Below are 26,898 nucleotides of genomic sequence, written 5' to 3' on the forward strand. Positions count from 1 at the left end.
ATGTGTATATATGTATCATAATACTTTATATTATATACTTTTTAATTAAATATATTTACTAATTTAATATATTAAATAATTAAATCTTTTATTAATTCATAAATACATTAATTAAAAAAATACATTTTAATAGTATTATATAAATTAGATAGTTAACATGCAGTAAACATTAATGATATAGGCCTAGTTTTGAAATCTAAATGTACGCACAGTTAATCTTGGTCTACAAAAAGTAATTCCAGACTTTAAGCATATGCCCTTAACATTAGAAAATAAGTTCAAAAGTGTGAATGAAACCACATTAGTTTTGACAGTGTATATAGTCATGTGTTGTAAATTCTACATTATATATTGTGTATCCTCTGTTCTGAATTCTCAATAAAGTAATGTGAGATGTTCTGAGACCCCCAATGAAACTATAAGCAATTCATAGAACTGTACTTTGACCGATCAGCACTATGTTACACGTGTTCTTTTACATGATCTTAACAACACGATCTATCTGGCGTTAAACCACTTAACAAATTCCATGCCGTTTAGCCGAGGGCGCGCAATTAATTCTCTGCTACTGAATCCCTGTTAATTTAATACAGAGAATTAATCCGCAGGCATTTCCTCCTTGCTCTGGACTGTGTGTGTGAGCAGTCTAGCGTGCTGGAATAGATTTGATGCCTTAACTGCTCCGGGTCCACCTATTGTTCAAAGAAAGGCAGGATGAAAGAGGAGGGGAGAGACACTCTGCTTAGGAAACGAAAAGTGCTGCACCTGCTGTCCCAGTGGAGCTCGCTGTGCACAGGCCTGCCCCGGGACGACGAGCACACCAAACTATTCCTCAAGGTACGGATGGAGAGAAGGGAGGGAATTATTTTGGGAAATACAAAAATGCCACCACCCCTACAGCTCTTGATTCCTTAATGCCACATAATGAGGACGAGATGGCGAGATTATTGCTGGCTTCAGAGGATTTTTAAATGCCTCAGACATTTTCATTATCATACGCTGCATGTGAACATGTATCTCGGTGAAATGGTGCGCGCTTATCCGTTTTTGTTATTTAAATAAATGAAATGAACTCAATATCTGATTTTTCAGTTGCCATAGTAATAACAGTTACGCCCCATTTGCAACCTAAAAATGTGAATCTTGTGTTCGTTTCACATTTGCAGACTCTGTACAGATACGTTCTGGATGATCTCTATGAGTTTCCCTCGCTGGAGAAGGATCTGAAAGAACTTCAGAAACTTCTACGGATGCAAAGGAGACAGTGAGTCAGCTCATCACCACATCTGATGTTACACACTGAGTTTTATTAGGCTTAAATTACCCATTTCTCGTTCGTAACTGATTTCTGGGAAGCTCGTTGTTATGGAAGATATTTTAAGATGCATTCATTATATTCGCACAATCACGTCCCTTATTCACGCTCCTAAAAACAAATCGAGAACCAGAAAAAGACAGAGTGATGCTCTATAAACTCCCATCTACATTTTGAATAAATCATGCTGGAGGAGTTTTTATCCATGCAACCCTTTTTCCAGCCCAACTTGACATGGTTTTCCTCGACTTCCTCCCTTTGTGTGTTCCCTGGGAGACATGATGAGAAATAGAGTAACAGAGAGATGATAGCGGAGTGAAATGATGTTGCACAGAAGCTCTGTTGTATGTGATTCTCATCTCACAGTGTGTTGACAGTTGAAACCCTCATCAGTCAGTCCCAGATGACAGAGATTCTGCTGTGGGTGATAACTGAGCTTTAATTTGTTGAAAAGGATTTAGAAGACTTTGGCTTCTTTTGAATTTCTCTCAACAGAAATTAACTGCAACAAGCCGATACGTTGAAAGATCTACAAAATGCACACCATTTTACATCAGAAGGCAAGGACACACAATCTTTGACAGCAATAATGACAGAATTTAGCACCAAGTACCGACTTTGCCCAAGGGAATAAGCCACAGTATAAAAAATTATTCAAACTGAGATGCATGTGTCCTTTCAGATTTTTTAACTTTTTTGATTTAATGCAGCTTCAATAATTCCAAAATTATTATTATAATTATATTATATATTTACATTTTTAAAAAATAGTTTTTTTGTTAATTTATTTTAGAGCTGCCATTTTTCAATAAAAATGTATGCTACTCACTGGCTGTCAGCTTATATATATATTATATTATAGCTTATAAATTTATTTTATATGATATTTTATATTTGTCTGTTTTAGAGCTGATTACTGCCAGGTTTAGTTATTGATTGTATTGTAATACTGATTTTTAAAAAAATGTAATTAAGCATTAAAAATTATATATATATATATATATACATACATACATACATACACACACACACACACACAATCTAATATAATAATTATTGTTGTTATTTTTTCTATTATACTCTAATTCATTACAATACACTACGAAGTTCTAAAAGTATTGAAAATCTCTCTTTTTTTTTTTTTTTTTTTTTCCCCTTCGGTCATGTCTTTCTGAAGCCTGGACAGTCATGTTTATACAGTAACTACAGTTTTTGCACTTTTTTGGTGCATAAACCATCAACTTTATTAACACAGAATTAGGAAATGGGCTTTGTAATATTCAGATCAGACTGATCCGGACTGAGCAGAATGAATGAATTCCACCAGGTCAAAGAGCTTAGCATATGAGCTCTTATCCAGAATTTCGGTTTAGTAAGCAGAAGTCCTGGCGTTGACCTCTCGGCTATACATCACACGCCTGCTGGTGCTTCATGAAAGGCCAATGATTAATTAGAGAGGCATCATATGGGGAATATGGAAACTATAAAGCTCCCGCCGATTGCCCGTTTTTATCAGGCTGTTTAATCAGAATGAGGTGTGCATGGATGAGGACGTTGTGCGCTTTCATTTAGATGAGGCAATCAGTAAATCACATTGTGTCAGACTTTAATGTTAGTTAGCGCTGATGATTCAGGCCTGATCTGAATGAGAAAAGGCTTTTTACGACCATTCCTCGCAGCGGGTGGGAGATGCCATCTTGCAGAATTGATATAATGGCACATTTATATTTCAAGTGATCCCTTTGGCTCATTCTTCTCTATTTCTTTCTGTCTTCCTACCCCTCTCATCTCTCAGCACGGTAGATGAATACTCTCCGCAAAGGAAGGTAAGAGTTAAGACCATCCGTTGTATTACCTGTACAGAATCTCAATGAAACCTTCTCAGTGCACTTTGATTGAACTCCTTGTGTTTTAAAGAGGCTATATCGGGGAAAACTTGTTCAGAAATCACTAGATTGACACTTCAGAGTCATTGTATTGACACTTGCACACGCCTGAGACTTTGTGATTTAAAAAAGCAAATGCAGGACATTTCAGGCTTCTGTCACTTCTATCATTCGCACTTCGACAAAGAAAAAACAAAAAAACAAAAAACAAACTCCATCCTAAAGTAACTTGCATGTTTCAACCACAGGTGGCGATAGAGAGCTTTTCCAAAATGGGCTTTAGAAATATTATAAAAATGTGAAATATGGGCCCGTTCACACCAAGGACAATAACAATAACTATAAAGTTTTAATTCCACACCACAACTATAATTATAACACAGAAGAACAATATAGTTGGAATCATTTTCAAAAGCCAGTCAGCCAATCAGAATCCATCCTGCTTTAAAAAGCTCAAGCATTTAAAGTGGCTGATTTACCTATGAATCTTCTGCTGCTAGTAATTCATATTTTAGAATGAAAAATATTCCTCTTGTTCAGTGTTATTTTAGTATTATTTATATTCTGTCTTTATTAGTATTTATTAATATTTGAAATTAGCTTTTATTTTGATATTTTTCAGTTTTATTTTTTACCATTGTAGTCCAAGTTTTACTTATTTTGTGCTTTTGTCATTTATTATTTTTAATATTTATATTTAACTTTATTTTTCAGTAATTATAGTCATTAGTATAGTTATATAGTATAGTAATTCACATGTTCGTTTCAAAAGTTCTATTTTTTTATATTTTAATTTAATTTCAGCTGTATTTAAATGAATGAAATATTTCAGTTAATGTTTTCATAAATCATTAATGAGTTTTAATTGTTTTAGTTTTACTTAAAGCTGCAGTCCGTAAGTTTTGCCTCTTTGTCGCCATCTCTGTTTGAAAACCTGGAATTGCAGTTACTTGCGGAATTATCTTCCTTGCGTGGGTTGAACTCTGGCACGGCTCCAGCGCAGATGAATCTAATGTTTTGAGGACGGAGTATGCGTGGCAGGCAGTCAATCACCGCACCGGTGTGAATCCTATACTTAGTAATCACAGATTCTAGCCTACGTCTTGGAATATATGACCCAAATAAGAATTTTCACCGTATATTATCATCTGAACAAGTAAGTAACAAGTCTGCCACATTTGTTCTGACCAACTGAGGAAAAAAGCATTACAATAAATCGTGCTACCAATGGTGATTAAATCTAAAGATCGGTTAGCTCATATCACATCAAACCGTGCAAATTATTATTATTGTTATACTTTATTCTCAGATTATTAATGTTAACAACATCAGCATTGCGTGACTATGAGTATAGTGTGTGTGTGTGTAGATTTCAATTTCTGTACAGTCTAATTGTCATACCATTCGAATTTCATACCAAGAAATTATTTTAACCCAAAAAGCAAACTATGCTCCCTTCAAACTGGTTTTCTTTAAAATACAAATCTTGTGTAATCCCTCCCTATCTGTAATCAGAAGCACATTTAAAACTGGAATATAATTTAATTTCATTCACATGCGTTTCATAAACACATAATCCTTTATGGATTACAATCCGCCATCAAAATGATTTTTTGACATTTAATTATTCCAGCTGCTGTGAGAAAAGGCTAACGATCTGCCTTCACATGTGTTTCATAAACACATAGTCCTTTCTGGATTACAATCCGCCATCAAAATGATTTTTTGACATTTAATTATTCCAGCTGCTGTTAGAAAAGGCTATAAATGATCGGCCACCTGCAGGATCCTCACATGCGACAACCTAGTAGCCTGGACAACTTCTTTATGTTTACAGACGTGACGTAATGACGCAGCAGCATGCTCGAATTTCCCGCGAAAACCTACCCGTACCACTCAAATTAGAAGACATTATTTTAAGATAACCGTTGTGAATCGGGCTAAAGTAAGGTGATAGTTTTGAACACTGGCTGGTTATGTACTTGCTCAAATATTGATTTTGGATAATTTTTAACCAAAAAAAGTTGCGGACTGTAGCTTTAACAATAACACTACTCATTTTCAAGACTGAGATGAAGTATCCTTCAAGTGCTGCGTGGATGAGTTGTACAGTGTCAGGCTTTCACCGTTGTGTGTGTGTCAGTGTGTGTATTTCTAATAAACAATAATATTCTCAGTGCCACACATTTACTATCTTCCAGAATAAAGCTCTCTTCCACCAGCTGAGTCTGAAGGAGAACTGGCACCCTGTGAGAGGAGCTCAGAGGGAGAGGAAGGAAGGTAAGCTCATAAAATATTCCCTCATATTCCTCTGCTACACTCTCATAGCGTTCTGACTGCCTGCAGAGCTGCTGGAGACCCACGGCAGGTTGTTTATGAATAACAGCACATGAGAATCTTGCTTTATGGTATTTTTATGAGAATTGGTGGCTGATTCATGCAGCGCTGGGTGTGTGTGTGTGTGTGTGTGTTTCTCCTCAGTGCTGTGTCGTGTGTACGTGACCATAGACTCATACATGAGTGTGAGGACCCATAGCGAGGTGTCTGTGCAGGAACTGCTGAGCACTGTGGCTGAAAGGCTCGATTGTGCTGAAGACGACATGGTGTTGATGGATGTCACGTATCCTGGAGGTCTGAACAAGCTCATTCAGCTGTCTATTTTCATATTGATTGACATCACTGCAGCTTTGTGTTTGTTTATGAGACATCCCTGTCTGCAGGGGTGCCATCATGCTTTTAAGTCATTAGGGTACAACAGAGCTAAAAGCCTGTCTTAAAGGTGCTGTATGTAATTTTGACTGTTCTAAAGCATAAAAAATACCATATGTTTGCAGATTTTTAGGAAACATGTTAAGTTCACATACTTGTTTCTCTGAAAAACAATGCTAAAGCCAGTTATTCTACTTAGAAATATGCATTCTGTGTCAAAATGTCTTTTTTTGTTTTGGTCTGTGCGATTCCGCCCACTGCCAATTTACCCAATAGTTTTTCAACACACTTGGTTGCCAGTTGGCGGAAAACACAGCGTACTGCATTTTTCCTGTTACGTGTTCCCAATCTGGCAACCCGCATGAGTGTGGAGTCTGAGGACCGGGGACAGGAAAAGCAACCTTCTCCAATATTTTGAATTTGTTCTGCATCATCCATTTCAACCGCTAGCTGTCAAAATTACATACTGCACCTTTAACCACTTCAGCAAATAATGCACCAATTTTTAGTGGTGCACCAGTTTGTTTACTCACTTTTGGCATGACCTCAAGTATTTTGTAAGAACTCTCTTATTATTTTACTTTTTCCTACTGACCAATTGGCTCTTGGGACTAAGTAAATTATTTCTAAATACATTTTGTGTTACCTGATTTCTGTTGTAGCTCACTGTTTACCCTTTTGATATTCCCTGACATTGACGCTTTCTCTCCATTGTTATTCCTCTCTCTCTCTTTCTCCAGAAAAGGTTCTGCTTCAGTCAGATCAGTGTGTGTTCTCGTCTTCACTCAGTGCCGCTGAGAGGTTGCACGTCTGCAGAAGAGACCTGACTGAGATCATGGTGAGAGTCGGAATGCTGTTCTCTGAACTGCTCTTAAAAGAAACCGGCTTTCCACACCATTAGTTCAAGTCCACACACAACTGTACAACTTGAAAGATGCTGTATTCGAAACTTTTCTTGCACCAAAGTTCCTGCCAGGATTTTATGCCAGAAGCAAACTCTTTGCAAGTACAAAAATAAACTTGAATAATATACAAAAAAATAATGTGTTTGGTAACAAACCTCACTAGTCAAGCATGCCAATAGTGTTACCTTCTCTTATGCTGGATCAAGTTGCAGGATATCCAATAGGTGTTGATATGCAAATATGGGTAGTCAAATGTTAATATGCTTATGGCTCTAATGTCTGTGACAATTTGTGATTGACCCACTTTAGCTTAGTATTCATAAATGGTCTGGGTCAACCAGGAATGTGCATACATAGTACTGTATAAAAGAAGTAAAATCCTGTTGTTCATGATATGGCCCCTTTAAATCCTACAAATAACAATGAACTTGGGTGTCTATCTTCTATTCTCCCAGAGTCCCTTCACTGATAACAGGCAGCAGCGCTCCGCAAAGATGCTGAGCATGAACACGTGGGATGTAGCCGTGTCGCTCACCAACTGTGACTGGAGTCTCTTTAGTATCGTGCATGAGGTAAAGTCTTCACATTTCAGACAGTGCAGCACTAGAGACCTAGAAAGGATATCCGTGAAATACAAACAAAAGTTTACATTTAAAGGGGTCGTATGATGCTTTTTTAAAGATCATTATTCTGTGTATTTGGTGTAACAGAATATGTTGACATGCTTTAATGTTCAAAAAACACATTATTTTTCAAATACTGTACATTATTGTAGGTCCTCTATGCCCCGCCTCTCTCAAACGCTTCGTTTTCTACAAAGTCCCTCCTTCCGACAAGCACAGTCTGAGTCTTAACTTTGATAAAGAATATCTCTTTGGTTTTGAGACTTTAGTCTTTGCAACTTCAGGGATCTTATCTATGCACAATCAGCTTGTAACACTCCAAAGAGAAAGGAAAACTTGAAATCGCATCATATGACCCCTTTAAAATCAACCAATGAGGTAGTTACAATAGACTACGACATTGAAGAACTCAGTTGCTTTATATAATGTCAGTCTGGAATGAAAGTAAATATTTTCTACAAAACAGATGAGATACATTTCAGATATTTAGCTCTACAATAACCCAACATTAAAGAGATGGTTTACACCGGGGTGTCCAACCCTGCTCCTGGAGAGCTACCATCCTGCAGATTTCAGCTCTAACCCCAATCAAACACACCTGAACCAACTAATCAAGGTGTTCAGGGTTGCTTGATAATTACAGACAGGTGTGCTGGAGCAGGGTTGGAACTAAAGTCTGCAGGAAGGTAGCTCTCCAGGAGCAGGGTTGGACACCCCTGGTTTACACAAAATACACAAAAATATAAATTCTGTTATTATTTATTTACCGTCATGTTGTTCTAAATTCTTAACACTTTCGATCATCTTTGAGAAACTCAAATTAAGTTTTTTTTTTTTTTTTCTGTTCCTCCATCAAAAGTTTATTCATTTAAAACTTTGAGGTTTGTTTTCATGGTGCTCAAGCAAGTACAGTTGAGCTTCTGCTTACCATATTTTGGGTGCTTTACGTATGTGTGTTGTGCAGTGTTTTACATGTAAATAAAACAAAAATGAAAAATAAAACTAATTAAATGTTCATCATATAAAGCGTTTGTGTCTCTTGGATTAAATGGTTTACCCAAAAATGAAAATTTACTGATAATTTACACTCAGGCCATCCAAGATGTAGATGAGTTTGTTTGGATCCTCTGCAGTGAATGGGTGCCGTCAGAACGAGAGGCTAAACCCGATAAAAAAAGCTAATAAAAACATTACAATAATCCACAAGTAATCCACATGACTCTAGCCCATTAATTACTATCTTGTGACTTTTAAGAAACAAATCAAGTGATGTAATGCTAAATTTCTCCAAATCTGTTACAATGAAGAAACAAACTCATCTACATCTTAGATGGCCTGAGGGTGAGTTTTGTCAAATTTGGTTTTGGCTTTCAATGGAGGTACAGAGATCTCTCAGATTTCATAAAAAAATATCTTTGTGTGTTTCAAAGATGAATGAAAGTCTTACGGGTTTGGAACAACATTGGAGTGAGTAAACAATGAGAGAATGTTCATTTTTGGGTGAACTATCCTGTGAAATTCAACATGACAATGATCATTTTAAGAACATGGCTGGCTTGTAATCAAACACACTCAATAGTCTTGATTTAATACGACTTCCAAAAAGAACCGCTAACAATGTTCAACAACCTCAGAGCCGTCATTTTTCCTTTCTCTGCAGCAAGAGCTGGTATACTTTACTCTGAGCCGAGACGCGAGCGCCGGTCACACGATGGCGCTGGAGCAGCTGTTGCAGCGCTGCAATGAGACTCAGCAGTGGGTGATGACCGAAGTGCTCCTGTGCCCAACCCTCTGCAAACGTGTGCAGCTCTTCAAGAAATTCATCAAGATCGCAGCACAGTAAGTGTACACTCACACACTCGCTGACTGAATAATGAACGACCATAGCCCATATCCAAGCACAAGAATATCATCAACTTTTTGACAACTCAAAACATCCTAGCAATCACATAGCAGCATGCTAAAACGTCCTCAAAACACCCTGACATTTTGGCAGCAAGTTTCTTCAGAAAACTGAAAAATCTGAGAATGTTAAATTATTTGTGGTTGTACTTCGTTCTACTCAAATATTTCGAATGATGAGCACGCTCATGTCGTCTTCCTTTCTTTTTAGCTGTAAAGCACAGAGGAACCTGAACTCATTCTTTGCCATTATTATGGGACTGAACAGTCCTGCTGTCAGTCGACTCACTCAGACGTGGGAGGTAGGAAGACACCAACTCCAGTGCACAGAAATACACTACTATATATGTGAAAGTGGTAGTGTTGCAGTTTTTCAACATCAATCTTTATGATGAATTATGTTTTTAGAAGCAAGAAACTAGAGTGTATTGCAAACTCTGCGAAACCAGAACTGTGCATTGGCTTCAATTCTTCTGTGTTTTTGTTTTGTTTTTTTATTTCTGTCCTCATTTCAGAAAGTCCCTGGGAAGTTCAGGAAGTTGTTCTCCGAGCTGGAGAGCTTGACGGTAAGTGATTGTCTCATCACAATCTTAAGTTGCCTCCTGCTAGTTCACCTCCTGCTAGAGAATTTTGTGCTGTTTACGGCTCATTAGGACGTAATATATGAAGCCGTAATCATATCAGAGCCTCTGGCCTCCAGGGAGGAAACAGCAGGTGATGTTACAGAAGAAGAGATTTGAGACAAACCAGATGGTTTCAATTTAAAATAAAACAAACCCACAAATATGTACACATGAATGCTTTTTCATGACCCGCAGGACCCTTCTTTAAACCACAAAGCCTACAGAGATGCCTTCAGGAAGATGAAGTCTCCCAAGATCCCTTTCCTGCCTCTGCTTCTGAAAGGTGCAGAAAGCAAATTTAAGATTCACAACATACATGATATCATCAGATTATTAATAATCTGCATGTGACACCATGTCCTAACCAGCCAGAAGCTATTTATCTGTTCACACTGAACATGGAACTGATGTTCAATATGAAGCAAGTACAGCCGTTCAAAAGATATTTGATGATTAAAGTTGCAATGTAACAGAAGTAGTCAGAGATTTTGTACTGTGATGCACATCCAAGTGAAATAAAACAAAAAATTAAAATGTAGGGCAGCGACTTATGTGGACAGCATGATTGGAGAAGTCTAGCATATGTCACCAAAGAGAAGTTTGTCATTTTCACTAAAGAAAAGAAAGATTTTTTTTTTAATATATGTATATGGGTTGTTGACATGACATGGCATTTAATTTCATATTAAATAACACTATATGAAAATAAGTGTCTAACAATAAAGATAAAGCTCTCTTATGCTACTTGTATATTACTAAGGCTTTTGTTTTTCTTAATTTTTGCTATGTCACACCATAGGACAAATTTACCGTACAGTTCAATAAAAATGTTTTAAAAAAAAAAACAGTGAAAGAGTTGAAAAAGTTAGTGACCACTTAAATATTTTCTCAAACATCAGACTTCACACTACATAAATATATGAATTTTTTCTTTAAAAAAAAATTCTACAAAAAAAAAAGGAATTTTTACCCAAATAAATTAAATAAATGCTTGGATGAATCATATATTTAGAAAATAGGGCGTATTTCCATTCTAGCTGACATTTTGGATTAATGAGATTTTGCTGTGGACAGAGCTACCAATCACAACACAGCAGAAATAAAACAAACAAGCTATTAACAAAATGTCTGATCATGGCTGTTTTGAACACAAGAATTAGCATTTATTGCAAGGGATCTGGTTAGGACATGGTGAGAGATTCTCCTTGAGAGGCTTTTTGCTTTTTTTGCCAGAGTAATGTGTTTATTGAAGTCTAAACAAATTCTATTTGAACAGATATTACCTTCATTCATGAGGGCAACAAAACATTTCTCGACAACCTAGTCAACTTTGATAAACTAGTAAGTGAACAATTAGACCTTATAGAGGTCATTTTTTTTTAATTAAAGAGCTAGTTCACCCAAAAATTAGAATTGTCATAATTTTCTTTCCCTCACATCATTCCTGTATGACTTCCTTTTTTTCTATGGAATAAAGATTTTTTTTTTTTTAAGAAAGTCATACAAGTTTGGAATGACATGAGGGTTAGTAAATGATGACCGAATTTTCATTTTTGGGCGAACTATTCTTTTAATATCATGTCCCATCAAGTGAGCAAAACAAGCTAATGTGAATGTATTTTATGTGCAGCACATGATAGCAGACACCGTGCGCATTATCAGGCAGTGTCGGACAGATCACATGGGTAAGTGCTCAAATCACACAGATAATAACTGTAAAATAATGTTTTGCTTACCTTGCTGAAGTGTATACTCTCGGCCCAACTAGAACATCCAAATGAAGTTGCAAAGAAATGACTGTTTCAAACATGTTTTTGGCTTTTTGTCCCATCAGGAAACATGTTGTCCCAGAAGGACAGCGTGGAAGTGAGAACGTACATCAATTACCTGCACGTCATCGACAATCAACAGACTCTGTTTGAGCTCTCACACAGACTTGAGCCCAGGATATAAAACTACTGGATATATCCTAAATCCACTGCTGAAGACAGGACAGCATCCTTCCTCTAACTGAAGACTGTGATGAGTGAGTCCTCCACTAGGGGGAGACACACTCACACCAACCAACCACACTGAATAGATACATAGTGTTGCATAGCCAAAGAAATCTCAGTCAGTTCAACATTGTGAAAGGAACAAAGAAGCTGAATCATGCAAGACTGTGAAATAGAAAACTGGCTTCTGAAACAGCAAGAATCTACAGAACGGTTATAAAAGGAAACATCACAGTGATCCAGTATTCTGTAAGTTACAGTACAGAAACATCATGTTGAGAATTCAAATGTTTTCATACAACACACTTTCACTCAGTAGTGTAGGGCAGATTTTTAGTTATTTTGAGCCAGTTGGCCACTGCAAAATATGGAGTTTCACCAATAAATAAGAGCCAGAGGATGTTTTTTTAGCATATGTGAAAATAATAGGCGCATTTTCATTCCTATGTAGTCCAATTAGTCTGAAATTTGAGCTACATGCACAAATCACAAAACTATGTGATGCCTTTTTAGATCATGGCCAACAAACAGTTTGTAGACAATCAGAAAAATATCCCAAGGCAGCACACTATTTTAGGTGCAGAATTGCAGCCAGAAGCAAGACGTAGTCTAGTCTAGACTCTAGATTAAAGCGACTGTTAGTTGAACTTGCATAAACTGTAAGGACATCTTAAAATAATGTATATCTTTGAGGGGAAAAAATTATCTGTGCAATTTATTTAGCAGATTTTCACATAAATAATTGGTTTTAAATTATGGATGTATTTTATTGGAAAGGGCCTACTGAAAATAACGGAGCAATGGTTCTTACACTAGATGGTGCTTGAAAAAAGCAAATGTGTAGATTTCTTGTGTAAGTTGTACTTGGATTTGTGAGACAGTGAGATATTTATTACACAACAAACTTGTCCCTGATTCAGAAGGGAAAACAAAACAGGTTTTAAATACAAAGTAAAGATGTAATTTACTGAAAATGTGATCAGATGGTCTGAAGGATTTGGTGACGCCATTGATTGACCAGTCTGATAATGCCTGTGAGGTTCACATGTGAACTCTGTAAATACTAAGACTTCTTTTTTTTTTAAATAAATAAGAAAACAGGCCATAAAGCAATAGCAAGGTGTACATCCCACCTTCAGAAAAAAAAAAATGTTAGCAGTGATTGACTGTAGCTGCTATTTGCACTAGTTTTCTTCACTAAGAGCCTGACATAAAAAAATAAAAAAAAATCAATTGACAGTCTTTTTTTCATGTGCAAATCCATATTTTGCTTAATATTTTACTTGTTTTTTATGTTTTATATAGCTAGGCAGTGGTAGGAATATGAACTGACACAAATTCTTGTTAAATTGACCACGTTAAATGCTTAAAGAGCGCAGTTTTCTTTTCGTGTTGTGTGGCCAGACGTCCCCATTTTGGTGTCCTGTCCCCAACTGTAGCTGTCCCCGGGAACGTCCCCGTTTTACAGTCTGCAAATACACTGCAAAAAATTCCGGCCAACATAACCTGCTGTTTACAGTACCTGAGCAATCGTGGTACAGCAGAGCGGGTAGCGAGTTAAACTGATTACTTGGTTGCTTAATTGCTTTGTGTTCACATATTAGTTCATTTTTGTAATGTTATAAGGATGTATGATGTAATCTTCCTGAGAACCATAAAAAAAAAGTTTTGTGATTTTTTTTTTTTTGTCATTACATTGGTAATGAGCATAAGAAACAAATGCAGAAAAAACATTTTTGAAAAAAATATATTTTATTCATATTTTATTCTATGTCCTTTGTAGATCTATAAATAAATAGACATAAAAAGGCATGTATAGGCAAAAACAATATTTATTATTTTCATTCACCAATCAGTTTTTAGGTTTCAGGCTATTTTTTACTTTGTACAAAGATGATTCTTAACTATGTTATGAAAGATTTGATATACTATTTTACTTTATGCAATATGTGTGTAATATGTCCATAAATTGGTATTCCCATTCTATACAATGTATCTATACATTGCATCTAATTTGCATAGTAATGTGGTCTTGGGGCAAACCATAATGCATTTTCATAAGAATATCTCATATTTCATAGGACTATTGATCTATAATTTATTTTCCTATTGACACCTGTTTCCCCAAAATGCCTGATTAACACGCCATTTGTCCTAGTGTCCTCTACAGAAGACATGAAAATTATGCCGTTTCATAACAAAAAGTCACATTTCGTTTTGAAACCCCATAATATTTCTGAGATGTTTTTTTTATGACAAACAATTTGAAAATTAGTCAGATTTAAATGATGATTACAAAATATTATATTCCCCTAAGAGTGCTAAATTTGATCATTCTGTTAATATAAGTCATTTATAAAAGACCAAGGAGAAGGTGTGTTCTCCTAATAGGAAACTGTTTTAGTGCCAATAATTATATATCATATTTTGATTAATTACCAATCCCAACGTATTATATTATGTAATGTTTTAATATTATTTTTTTAAAATAATGTTTTAATAATGAGTTCCAGAAGGTTTAAATACCTTTAGAGTGAAAGTGGGTCCACTAAAAGATAATTTTGTTAACTATCAGCTAATGTACACTTAATAGAGACCTCAAAGCTATTAGGAAATGCCACGGAACTCCTGTTTTGATTTCAGTGGGTCTACAAATCGTGACTTCCTAATAAACCCCGGACCTCATTATGCATCAGTAATAGTGTGAATATTCTTCAGTGACGCTTGTTTGACTCAGTGTGAACCGAGGATGAATTGTCTAAACAGTTACAGATCCATCCTCTTCTGGGCCATTATTACTTGCTGTGAGGCCGCTGCTGGACTCACTGAGAGGAGAGGAACAGCTCCACAGCTTGTGCTACCCTCTCATTTCCCTCTCCGGGACAGATGTATCATTTTCTTGTCTCCCAACAAAGTCTGCGTCATAGCACAGGACTATACGGACCATCCCAGACAAACACAGCAGCAGATGTTATGTGTTTTGTGATTGTGTACTCTGTAGAATTTTTTGTTTAATACCTTCTAAAATACTACTGAGCAAAATCACATTTGTTCAGTTCAGCAATATACTGTAGCTCGTTAACAAATCACATCAAGGGACACATGAAGGAAAGAATGGACATGACCAAGCATGTCATTCAGAGAAGATAACAAATTGGTTTCTGTCACGACGTGAGATGAATCACAGTATCTATCTGTATTCAAGAGAGGAAGGTCAAACACAGTATCAACCTGGTTCATAATCTACTGGGAGTCTCATTGTAGCGGCCCTGGAGGAGATTGTGTCATTCATTAAACACTGAGCTGCCAAGAACCAGCTTTAAATTTAATTAAGCTAATAACAACATCAGTATTGCACAGTGTTAATACTTACGGCAATAATGGCAACTTTTCTATAGTATACTGATGTTCTGCATAACTACTGCACGATTTGGGAAAAAATTAAATTGTGATTTTTCTGATTTAAAAAAAAATGCTTTGCTGTGCTTGTTTGTAGGGCTGTACAATTTGGCCCCAAATTTTGAGATTATACATCAAAATGACTATAAAGTAAAAATAATATAACGTTATGTTTAGTTATTAGCTTCTAAATAAAATATTAAATAAGAAAAAAATACTATTGAAATATTTCACTGTGACATTTTTTTTTTTTTTACATATTTAAGAAAAATAATTATATATAAAATCATTTTTAAACATTGAACCATCAAGCTTTTTTGTCGGAAAACTGCAGGGAGCTCTTAAATTTATTTAGTTATTTATGTTTACAACAGCTGGTTTATAATCTTTCAGTCCAGTTATGGGAAGATGGTTGGCGCATGTTAATACACCTTATAAGTGACATAACGCACAGCAGATTTAGAGATGGAATCATTTACTGTGACCCGAGCTGCTCTGAGACACTAAAAACAGGTTTGTGTGCAAACTATGTGCTTCACATGAAACGCAGCGTAAATCTATTTGCGATTTGATAAGTCATATTACGATTTTGGTTTTATTTCAATTAATCATGCATTCATGCATCAGACAAAAATATATATTTCGATCAGCACAATACTACTTATGTAAGTCAACCTCTGTGAGCACAATGGAGTTGGTTGGTTGTTTACACAGACAGAAGCAGTGCCACTCCTACCAGAATCCACTTTGCAGGCGGTTGGCATGTTTTGAGACGGAAGCTCCAGAACTTGCTCCAGTTTGGTGCGGTACACTGGGCACTCGTAGGTGTTCTTCACATCCTGCTGGTCATTGGGTACCACGCGTATGTACAGCACTGGCATAGCTGGAGTCAACTCCTTCAGAACAGCCACTGATAGCAGACATGAGGTGCTATCCCAGCGAGCACCTGCAGGAGGAGAGCCGTATAACATTCATCCACACAAACAGGAAATACACTTTGGAATAGAGTTTATGCTCACCCTCTATGTACAGTCCATGGATGTACGCTCCCTCTCGAGGAGGATACCCATAATCATCTTTGGTGACGTCCACAGACAGGCTCATCCGATCTAAAGGCCATTAGTTTTTTCGAGCTATACTCTGCAGAATCACTGCACAGCGGAACATTTTCAGTACAATGACAGCGAGTCTCTTTTGGATGTGTTCATGTGTGTGTCTCACCTATGAGAAATGACTGAGGACTATAGAGTCCAGAGATCCAAACCACAGCAGGAAACACAAAGTCTTGAGTCCACGTGTCCAACTCTCGACACTGAGCCAGAACATCTCGGAACCTGCAGGATATGATTATGTAGACCTCATCACTCAAGCCTACAGTGAAACGGTTTAGTGTTGTAGATTTTATCTGTAATGTGAAGTTATATGAAGGTTGCTGTACCACAGAGCCAGTGTTTTGGTTGAAGGGTAGGCCAACCTGCTCCAGCTCTCTGGAACGGTGTCATAGATCAGAGACGTTTGGAGCAGCTCCATGTCTGAGGAGAGACTCAGTTCACCCTGTAATATCATGTTAGACAACAGTCACATGGTTAACACTTGCTGTAAAAATATGTGCATGTCCAGTATAAGATAGTGAGAAAAGGCAGATTTTTAGCAACAGTGCTCTTTACTTTTCTCACAGGAAATGCAAAACTTCAATACAAGTTGAATATTGAATATCAATACTCATCTCTCTATCTATCTCTCTCTCTATATATATATTTATTTATATATTATACCTTTATAATCAAAATCCATTTTAATGTGGGTTTTGGTTATAATTATTTACCATAATTTGTTAAAATGTATTATATATATATATATATATAATGTATTCATTTTTATATAATTATTTAATATTTTTTATCTATATTTTTTATTTTATATTATTATTGTATGTATGTATGTGTGTGTATATATATATATATATAAATTAATACATGACTCAGAGGATACCAGGCAATATCAATGGTACCTAATTAATATTCATGAGCTATGTTTTAAGCATAGTGAGATTCATTAATTCACATTCTGGACTTTGGTGGCCATTTTTTCACAATTACTGTCGTGAGTATAAAATTTTTTTCAAAATGCAGAGATTTCAGATGTATTATTTTTATTTATTTTTCCCAAACAAAGTTAAGAAATTCATGCAGGTGCAGCTGCAAGATTATACTCCTCAGGTAACTTCTCCATCATATCATCCAGAACACTCTTCACCTGACCAAGGAAGAAGAAAAACTGCATCAATAGTGGCTATACACTGTAAATAAGCCTCCAAAAAGAACCATTTAAAATATTACAATTTAAAAGATCAGAAAAATACAGTATACATATTGAATATAAGAAACAGAATATATGACATAATTTGAACATATTTGTTTTTACTATTTTTGATAAAATAAGAATTATAAATAAAACAAAAATAAACCCAAACGGAACACAAACCTTTGAATGGCAGTTCTGAAAAGCTATGTATAAAATATATAAATTATATATATATTTAATGTGATTACTATTTTATATATATATATATATATATGCTCCCTCTCCTGTTGGTGAGTCTCTGGGCTGGAGTTCCAGTAAAGTTTTAAAGAGGGCATCAGATGTGGCCGTCATAAACTCAATCTCAGCATTAGGGTGCATGCTGTAGAGACCAGGGCTCTCCGAGGGCAATCTCGCATCCACGTAGCTGTGATACCCAGTGTAGTCCAGATCAGGAGGAGCTGGAAACCCAGGACACATGAACAGCTCTCCTTCAAACTGCAGAGAGAGCTCATGGAGTACATTTCTAATGAGAGCACAGTCTTTTGAGATTCATATTGGAGAGGGTGAGGATGGTGGTTAAAGATCTGCTCTGGTAACCAAAAGACAAGTTCAAACACGGTCTATCAAGTGACCCAACAGGATTTTAGGTCACAAATATGAGACCATGGGGTTCTTCTACACAATATTTTGTCCTGATCAGCATTGTAACATTTCACCAGGCTAAACCTCAGAATATTGCTCAGTAACGGATGAATGTGTGTGTGGTAATCGATAGCAGCGCTGGTGTTGGACACTGGGAGAGTAATGCAGCTCTGTGGAGAGGCTAAATATAAACTCTGTGATTGATGGCTGCTCATCCTGGGGCCTAATGAGACTCCGTGAGGAAACATTGGGCTGCATGCCTGACCACTGCAGGAAAACAGCCTTAATCACCTCACACAAACACCACTTCAGAAAACACACACTTGAGATAAAACGTTAGTATTAAAGATATGATGTCAAGAAATACACCCTGGCCTGGACACAACAAACGTGTCTTCAGTGTGTGAGAACCAAAAGACATTTAATACATTCCGCTTCTGTTTTTTTTATCTGTGCTTATATAGGCTACTGTATCATAAGGAAAATTGTCATGTTATGTAGATCCTCACCACTAGAGAGTCCCATAGAGCTGCAGTATTTACATGTACAAACCCGATCTGTTCAAAGGTACTTGTGTGAGGATTTTACTACTGAGGACACAGTTTGAAAAGTAAATTCTGACTTTATTTCTCACAATTACTACTTACTCGGAGACTTAAAGTCAGCATGAAATGAAATTTCGCCCTATCTATTTTGTAAATGCTTTTTATTTATCTTATTGTGAATGAATCATCCATATGTTATATTTAACCTTTTTCGATCTCATAATGTTTAATCAAAATATAACTGATCAAATGCAGCAGCTTCATTTGCAGTCTCAAATGCAGACTTCTCCAATCATTTAGTCCACTTAAATCCCATCCCTGCAAGCTCGCGTTAATCTACCTCTACTTTTGAGTGCAATGCCAACATCCCAAAATCAAATCAGTAATACAAAAGAAATGCAAAAGACCTGTCTGTTAATATCTCACAATTACATTAATTTCTCGCTGTTGCAGTTATTAAAACTGGGTATGCCTAAGTTTGCAAGTTTGCAGAGGCCCTCTGGTTGAGAACCACAAACTTCTGAAACATTTGTTTTCAGCTGTATGACTTTGAAATGTATATGAATTCTGTCTTGAAACAAAATCTGATGATTTAAAGGGGTCATTGGATGCTACATGCACTTTTACAAGTTGTTTGAACTGAAATGTGTGTTGGCAGTGTGTGTACACAACCACCCTATAATGATAAAAAAATCCACCCAGTGTTTTTTTTTAATCTACTAAAATCTTTACCCCTTTCTCAAATCGAGCCGATCTCAGATGCCTGTCTGTGTGACGTCACACATACAGGCCATGATAGTTTGATTTTAAGTAGCGTTTAAGCACAGACTGGACTGGCGTCTTACCTCAGACCCGCCCTGAGTGAGCTGTCATCAGTCCGCCATTATTTCACCGCTGGAGCAGATGTAGACAAGAATGACTCCTAAGCGATTGAGGTGTTCTGTTGTTGGATGTAATAATGAACATAGCAGTCGTCATTTACTCCTGACATCTGAGCTGCTGAAGACGCAGTGGATTACATTTGTTTTTGAAGGGAATGCGCCCCCGATCTACCTAAATGCGTCTATGTTCGCGCGAATCATTCGTGATCCAGCTTCACCCACAGAAGAAGTGAGTATAAGGTTTTTTAATGAATCTTTGCAAATCGCCTTTCCTAACAACGATGAATGCGGCTGAAGTAAACAGTCCCTCAGAGAGCGGCTTGGAAGAGAGGGGCGGGGTTCCAATGACCCCTTTAAGGCTTTAACAGTGCTTTGATCAAATATGTTTGGTGCATTGTTGTAGTATATTGCAGTGTTCTGAATGTCTTTACCATCTTGGGATTGATGAACTCCTGGAGGTACGTATGGCAGAGCCTCCTGTCCCATTCGTCAGTGATGTGACCTCCGTATATGATCTCTCCGAACAGATAACACAGATCCTCCCACGGTACCTGAGCCACACATATTAACACACCTAAATGTCAAACCTCCAGCACAAACTGATCCCTCAGCGCCCTGCATTTAATACCCACAGCATTATTTTCAGCCAGGTTGGCAAGTTCTGACAGAGGGGGAAAAAAAATGGTGAAAACTGCTAAAAGGGCTTTCTGCTAGATGTTGGATGCAGGGATTTTCTCACGAGTATAAGTTGAGGAACTGATGCTGGGTGATGGGAGCATCCTATATTGAGTTTTTCATTTGAAATGGCTCTACACCAGACAAAAAGACGATTCACTTAATGTATAATTCAAGCAAAGATCAAGCTCTTCCTGAACTCCTGCTGTGCTTGGCTTAAGTCTGGCCTGAGAATAGAGCGTATGATGTGTAATTGTAAAGGAGAGAAGAACAAGTGACCGTGTGTCTAATAACCAATGACAGACGCTAGAGGTTCACCATCATTTGTACCTGTATTGTTTTGCAAATTGCTTCTTTCATCAGCTCTAATTGCAGTGATCACTTATAAAGCGTTGTAAGGTGTCACGCACAACGCGTGTAATTACATTTAGCATGACGCTTCATTTGCCGCCTAATGAATCCTCAGTGTACGCACATACAGGTTACTGTTTGGTTAACATAATGAAGGACATTCATTTTTTGAGGGGAGGGGGGAAATCTAGAGCTGCCATAATTGGTTGTGAGTGAAGTAATGCTGCCAGAGGAAAAACATGATTTTGTGTGATGAAATTATACAGCACTGTGGGAAAAGACATGACAGTAAGTAATAAAAAGGATTTATTTAGTTCATAAGCAGCTTGGAGCATGTCACTTAAACTATTCTGGGTTCTGCGTTAAAAACAAGCAGAATTTGAGTTTTAAAAAATGTGTATTATCTGAATGTGAATGTGTTTTATTTGAGCTTTTGTTGTCTAAATTTCTCCTTTTGGCAGAGACTTTTAAGAGTCTCTTTCTGGTATTCTTGAAAAATTTGGATACAACTTGTAATGAATACTGATCTCTTACTTTAGAAGAGTTCATGCCGGTGGGTGGTTCAGTAGTGAGTTTGAGGGTGTTCTCCAGGATGGTGCGAGGGATGAGCTGCTCATGGGGGCTGGGGGATGGTTCTCCACTCAAACACTCTGTAGTTGGAGTGAGCATTGTTGCCTGTGTTCTCCAATAGCTCCTCTAGCCGATCCAACCATCGCTCCAGCAGGTGAACATTCTGAAGGGGAAATTAAATCAAATGCCATTTGATGCCATCATTATCCATATGTATTAGAGGCATTTTTGTCAATCCATTAAAAACTCCTAATGCACCATTCTTTGGAATAATTGATTCTGATTGGTCTGTCATAGCAATAAGTGGTCAAATATTTCTGATTAATGACCGCTGTCCAGGGCAACACTTGACATTGTAGTTCTATGGTGTTCTCCATGTATTGGACTCTTTATTGTAGGTTGGTTTGGTAAGAAATGTACAAAAAATATTCTACCTGCAGTATGACCCAATGACCTTTTTTGGCTGCTGTCTCCAACACTCTCTCAGCCACAGTCTCTTGTCCTTGACCCAAGGACACATTATGGAGGTTTCCCTGGTCTGTGGTAAATCCAAGCTTCAGTCCTAGTAAATAAATATAAGTTTAGTACTCTGATTATGTTACAAGTTAGGCTAAGTGTCTTGTGTAAAGTGTTCCTGTGCATACCAAATGTTTCTACATGCTTGACGGGGTTGACTCCAGAAGAAAGGATGAAGAATACCGGCATTGAGAGACTGCACTCCTCAAAACACTTTTCAAATTCCATTCGACCGACATCCACATACTTGGGGCCCAAACTGTCCTCAATAAAATTTCTGGTTTAAAAAGACATTTAAAGATTAAAATATTAGTGTTTCAAACCCAGACAACTAAAGCTGATTTTAAGTAAAATTTTTGCCAGATATTGGTTGTGTTCTGATGGTTCTCTGAAGAATGCTCATTACCGGAGAGCGTAGGTCATCCTGTCAGGCCGAAAGGCTCTGAGAATGATGAGTCTCTGGAGGGTATTGTTCTTCCAGTCCTGAGGGAGACGTTCTCTTTCTGGACATTCTGACTCCACCAGCTTCCTCCAACGTTTGGCAGAACCTTCCACATCCCTGTCCAGACCCCTGAATGCATTCAGCATGGACAGGCTCTGTAGTAAAGTGAGATTTTAGGTTTGGTACCTCGAGAAAAAAAGAACAATTTTCAAAAAATCTTAAAATTACAAATGTTCAAATGCATTTTGTTATAAAACACTGAACTATTATATTATATTTTATTATAATTATATTTATAGCATATGTCCTGCATATATATTGTCTATAAATATTCACACTAACCTGACATATGTCAAACAATAAGAACACTTGTTCATTGGTATATATATATATATATATATTTTTTTAGGGATGTCAAAGTTGTGTGACTATAACGAATTAAATAAATAAATATTTTTTTACACAATCACCAAGTTTAAATGTACAACAAAATATTCGTTTCATTCAGCTTTTTAAAGACTTAAAATTTTAAAGAAATTTTATATTATGAAGTTTTATACTTTAACATTAATGGTGGTTTACAAAAAAAAAAAAAAAACTGTATGCTGTCAACTTGGCATAAACTAAGAAAACAAGTAATTTCCAGATAAAAGGCATATTAATTAAGGAGAAAACACATTGTCTTTATAATATCACTGTATAACTGTAGCTGCCTTTATATTTTAAGAAAAGGGTCACATATTTGGTGGTCCTCCACATTCAAACACCCGTGGGCTAAATAGGTTGACTTATTTAGAGGTTGAAAAGGTGCTTCAGACTGATAATTTCCTAAATGGCAATGCTAAATGACATCTGAACACATGAAAGAGCGCGAGTTCTTACTCTAATGGCACCCCAGGCCTGTGGAGACAGGAAGCTGACAGGACTGCTCTGACAAACCTCTACAGGAAATCGCAACAGAAGTTCCAGGTCCAGAACCTCAATGGAGCCCCTCGTCACAAGAACCTAAATAAAACACCACAGGCGCAAAGTAATGAGGACATTAGACCTCAGGTCTGTTGAATACAGAAGTCTCCATCCATCAGAGAAGGACAAGCGGGTCTCGGAATAGCTTTACTCTGTTTGATGTGGACATGTAAAGGACAGGCAGTGGAGACAGACAGCAGCAGGGAAAACAGGTGCTGTCCTGACAGGTATTTGCATTCTGCCACTGCGGCCCACCCTCCTGTCAGAGCTGACCAGTTGAGGGAGAGGGGTGCCCGGGCTTTGAGAGTTAATCAATAGGAATGGACCCGACTCCACTGACAGGGCCTAATGGAACTTAATGTAAGGGCAGAAAAGTGGAGTGATTGATGTGAATGACAAAGCGCAGGAGGAGGAAGGGAGGAGGTGGTGGTGGGTGGACATGAGGCATTTCTATTCTGCCGGCGTCCTGTCCCACTCACCTGGAGGGCGGTGTGGGTGAGGAAGGTGAGTCGGTCCCTCTGGAAGAGCCCCTGGCAGGTGTACTGAAGGGCAGTGTGGGTGATAGCCTCAGTGAGAAATGAAACATGCACTGACACGTCTTCATCACACGGAGCTCTTGCAATGGCTTTGAGGAACACTTTGTTGAAGGTCTTAAATGTAAAATACAGTTTAGATGATTTGAAAGAACTTTATTTGGAAACGAAGTAAACATGTTGCTTAGAACTAAATAGTGGAACATATGCAGTGTGTTCGGTGTGTAATGGATTTATATGAACAGCCTACTGTTTTTCCCGGTCTCTAATATGAGGCAACACATCTAAAAATGTTTCCGAAACTTAGCGCCTGTGAAGCAAAGATTCAGCATTTCTATGACTGTCATTGAGATGAATGGGAAAGCTAATGAATTTTGCCCAACAGTATACTGGAATTCCTTCCAGTTGTGACATTACTTTTAATATGTTTTATATTATTGGGATTATGTTGTTGTTTTGTACTGTGAAATACATTTTAAATTGTAATATTTTACACAGAGTATCTGCAGGATTTTTAAAATTGAATTGAATTGTCCTTTTTTAAGACCTGCAAAAAATAAAATGAGCGGGGTAGGGCAATGTCTATGATAACATATTAAATAGTAAAATGACTATAAAAAGCATGATTTACAGTTCAGATACATGTTTTCACAAAAACAAAAAGTTTTATAAAATCATAAACTTCACATTTCAGCCTTTTAACATTTTTTAAGAAAAGGGAAGAGTCAAAACGATCAATTATTATATTAATTTAAACAATTATTATCAAACCATTATTACATGAATTAACATAAATATATCTTAGTATTTTAATTGTTTTGGTTTTTATAATGCAATAACATTGGCTTCTTGACGAGCCACCGGTTCACATTTACAACTGCGTCTTTGCTGCACATGGGTCGATTTTCACTTTGGTCTGAACAAAAACAGGTTATGAGTTCATCTTGCATGAACAATGCAAAAAAGAGATCTAAGCAAGCAACAACAATATGAGGTAAACAGACAGTTTGTACCATACCTTGTTGTGGAAGTGTCTGGCTGTATTCTTAGTATATTCTAGCTGTTCCACTAAGGCTGTATCTCGCAGAAAGTTTCCTTCTGCTGCTGACAGTTTGCTCAGCAGCTCATCCTCTAGTCTCTTCAGCTCAATCTGACAAGTTCTGCTGGGTGCTGAATTCCAACTGGAGCAATCAAAAATGGACAATGTTAGGACAGTTCTCTTATTAAATGACATATTTATTTATTTTTATTTTTTCAGAATTTTTTTAATAAAAAGATAAGATTCAAGTTTGAGCATCTCCCATTTATGGAAGATGGAAAAAACTGAAGGAAGATGGGAGGTGGAAGGAATAATTACATTTCAGAACTTTTGCATAATGAATTGTGTGGTCTTTTCTTCCTTGCAAATTTGTAACCATTAACAAAAACTTTAACACTATTCTGCCTTGTAAATGCCTTATTGCCTTTGAGAAATGCAAATCTAGTCTAAATTTAAATCTAAATTTAGCTCTTTATATATTGTGAGATCATTATGAGCGACATTTGTAACTGACCTTCATCATCTCCAGCTTGGGCCTTTCATGCGTGACCACCTGTCCCAGTATCTGTTCCTCTAGGCCAGCGCGGGACACTGTGAAGTTTATAAGTGTGGTCTGGGCCTGCAGCTCCGGGGGGAAGTGAGGGTTGGCTTGTGTGTAGAAGGAGACGGAAACCGCTGTTAAACTCACACTCCTTATCACCCAGTCTGATGTACCTGTAGAAACACCACATTGTGTTATGAATTCAGAATGAGACTACTCTAAGCTGGTACTAAACAGCGCTCTGTGGAACAAAGCTTGCCATCTACGCAAAGAGCATTCCACCCGTACTAGACACCAGATTCACCAACATGTCTAATTGAAGCAAACAGAAAAGGATGACAGATGCTCCCAATAGCCACCACAGGCAAAGGCATTAAATAAAACTGGAAGATGATTTTCCCAGCAGCCAATATTTATCCCAATCTGCATTTCAATTAAATCAGGCCTGGCTGGCCAAAGTGGCGCCTTTTAATTTTTCCCTAATTACCCTGTGCATGTCAGCCAGCGGCAACAACTCTCATGCCAAAGGTTCCACCAAGGCCCGGGTCCGCTCCGGCTCTATATCTTCAAAAGATGGAATTAATGTTCTATTGATAGAACCATTACTTCACCAAATTAAAGTCCCAGCTGATGGATTGGCTCATGCTCCTCTGTCAGACATGAAAGGAATAATTAGTATTCATTACTTCACACTCTGCAACATTCTAATTATTAATGAACTTCAGCCGAGAAGCCGCACCAGATCCATCATGGCCGGATTAATCACAGGAATGGACCGGTGCGTGGGTCAGGCGCTGGAATAAACTTGTAATCAAATTAAACATTGGGCCACAGTTATGGGTCAAAAGAGGGGGATTGCAGGTGTCCCCGTGGTACAATGCTACAAGGACAAAAGACTTGAAAGAGATAAATAAGAGCTGAGAAATTAATAACTCAGCATGCTGAAAAACAAGAAAAACAGATGAGGTGTTGCATCTATTTACAGATCCTAGAAATACCTGAAAATACACACTGATTATTTAATTTATTCTGTTGAAGAACATTACATTTACATTTAGTCATTTAGCAGACGTTTTTATCCAAATCGACTTACAAATGAGGACAACAGAAGCAATCAAAAGCAACAAAAGGGCAATCATATGTAATAATGTGAAGTTAATATTTTCTACAGTTCATGTACACTTCATCATGTAAACCAAATGCATAGACATTCATTAAGAAATCTGAAAGATTTTACTAATTCATTGAGTAAAATTGAGAAAGTATTGATTTATAAGTATTTTAGACTATGATCTCTCCAGTGACAGACAGGTTTAGCTTAAATCTGTTCAGATTCAGAGAAAACGGAGTGTAAAAAAATTATTTTACATCAATCAAAATTCATTCTTTTTTTTCTGCCTACAGTTTTGGTACAAAAAACAAAACAAAACAAAACAGGACCCAATAACTATATATAAAAAACAAAAAGCTACAAAACAGAACAAAACCTAGATAGGACCCCATATTATTTAGTTTTCTTTACTGTAAAAAAAAAAAA

At 37.1% G+C, this 26,898-nt stretch overlaps 1 protein-coding gene and 1 pseudogene across 2 annotated transcripts in view; one reads left to right on the top strand and one right to left on the bottom strand.

Moving 5' to 3' along the window:
• LOC107728526 (rap guanine nucleotide exchange factor 5-like) overlaps positions 1 to 12,652 on the top strand; it is a 33,718-nt gene extending 21,066 nt beyond the window's left edge. The window contains exons 3-17 of one of the 2 annotated variants that reach the window (XR_001638485.1): positions 693 to 837; positions 1,167 to 1,264; positions 3,111 to 3,141; positions 5,403 to 5,481; positions 5,683 to 5,832; positions 6,651 to 6,748; positions 7,271 to 7,387; positions 9,099 to 9,277; positions 9,552 to 9,642; positions 9,856 to 9,906; positions 10,159 to 10,246; positions 11,240 to 11,304; positions 11,594 to 11,648; positions 11,798 to 12,293; positions 12,331 to 12,652. Coding sequence is in view for 1 of the 2 variants with exons in the window: in XM_016538730.1 (XP_016394216.1) it covers positions 693 to 837; positions 1,167 to 1,264; positions 3,111 to 3,141; positions 5,403 to 5,481; positions 5,683 to 5,832; positions 6,651 to 6,748; positions 7,271 to 7,387; positions 9,099 to 9,277; positions 9,552 to 9,642; positions 9,856 to 9,906; positions 10,159 to 10,246; positions 11,240 to 11,304; positions 11,594 to 11,648; positions 11,798 to 11,916 (1,366 nt within the window). In the remaining variant the exon portion in view is untranslated. Of the gene's footprint in view, positions 1 to 692; positions 838 to 1,166; positions 1,265 to 3,110; positions 3,142 to 5,402; positions 5,482 to 5,682; positions 5,833 to 6,650; positions 6,749 to 7,270; positions 7,388 to 9,098; positions 9,278 to 9,551; positions 9,643 to 9,855; positions 9,907 to 10,158; positions 10,247 to 11,239; positions 11,305 to 11,593; positions 11,649 to 11,797 lie in introns of both variants that reach the window. The other variant, XM_016538730.1, reaches the window with a different exon arrangement.
• A 3,410-nt stretch (positions 12,653 to 16,062) lies between these two features.
• The window catches only part of LOC107728518 (dynein heavy chain 11, axonemal-like), a 58,640-nt pseudogene continuing 47,804 nt past the window's right edge, over positions 16,063 to 26,898 (bottom strand).

Source organism: Sinocyclocheilus rhinocerous, unplaced genomic scaffold (genome assembly GCF_001515625.1).
Source record: "Sinocyclocheilus rhinocerous isolate Xijiao unplaced genomic scaffold, SAMN03320098_v1.1 scaffold3047, whole genome shotgun sequence".
In the NCBI taxonomy this organism is placed as follows: Eukaryota; Metazoa; Chordata; class Actinopteri; order Cypriniformes; family Cyprinidae; genus Sinocyclocheilus; species Sinocyclocheilus rhinocerous.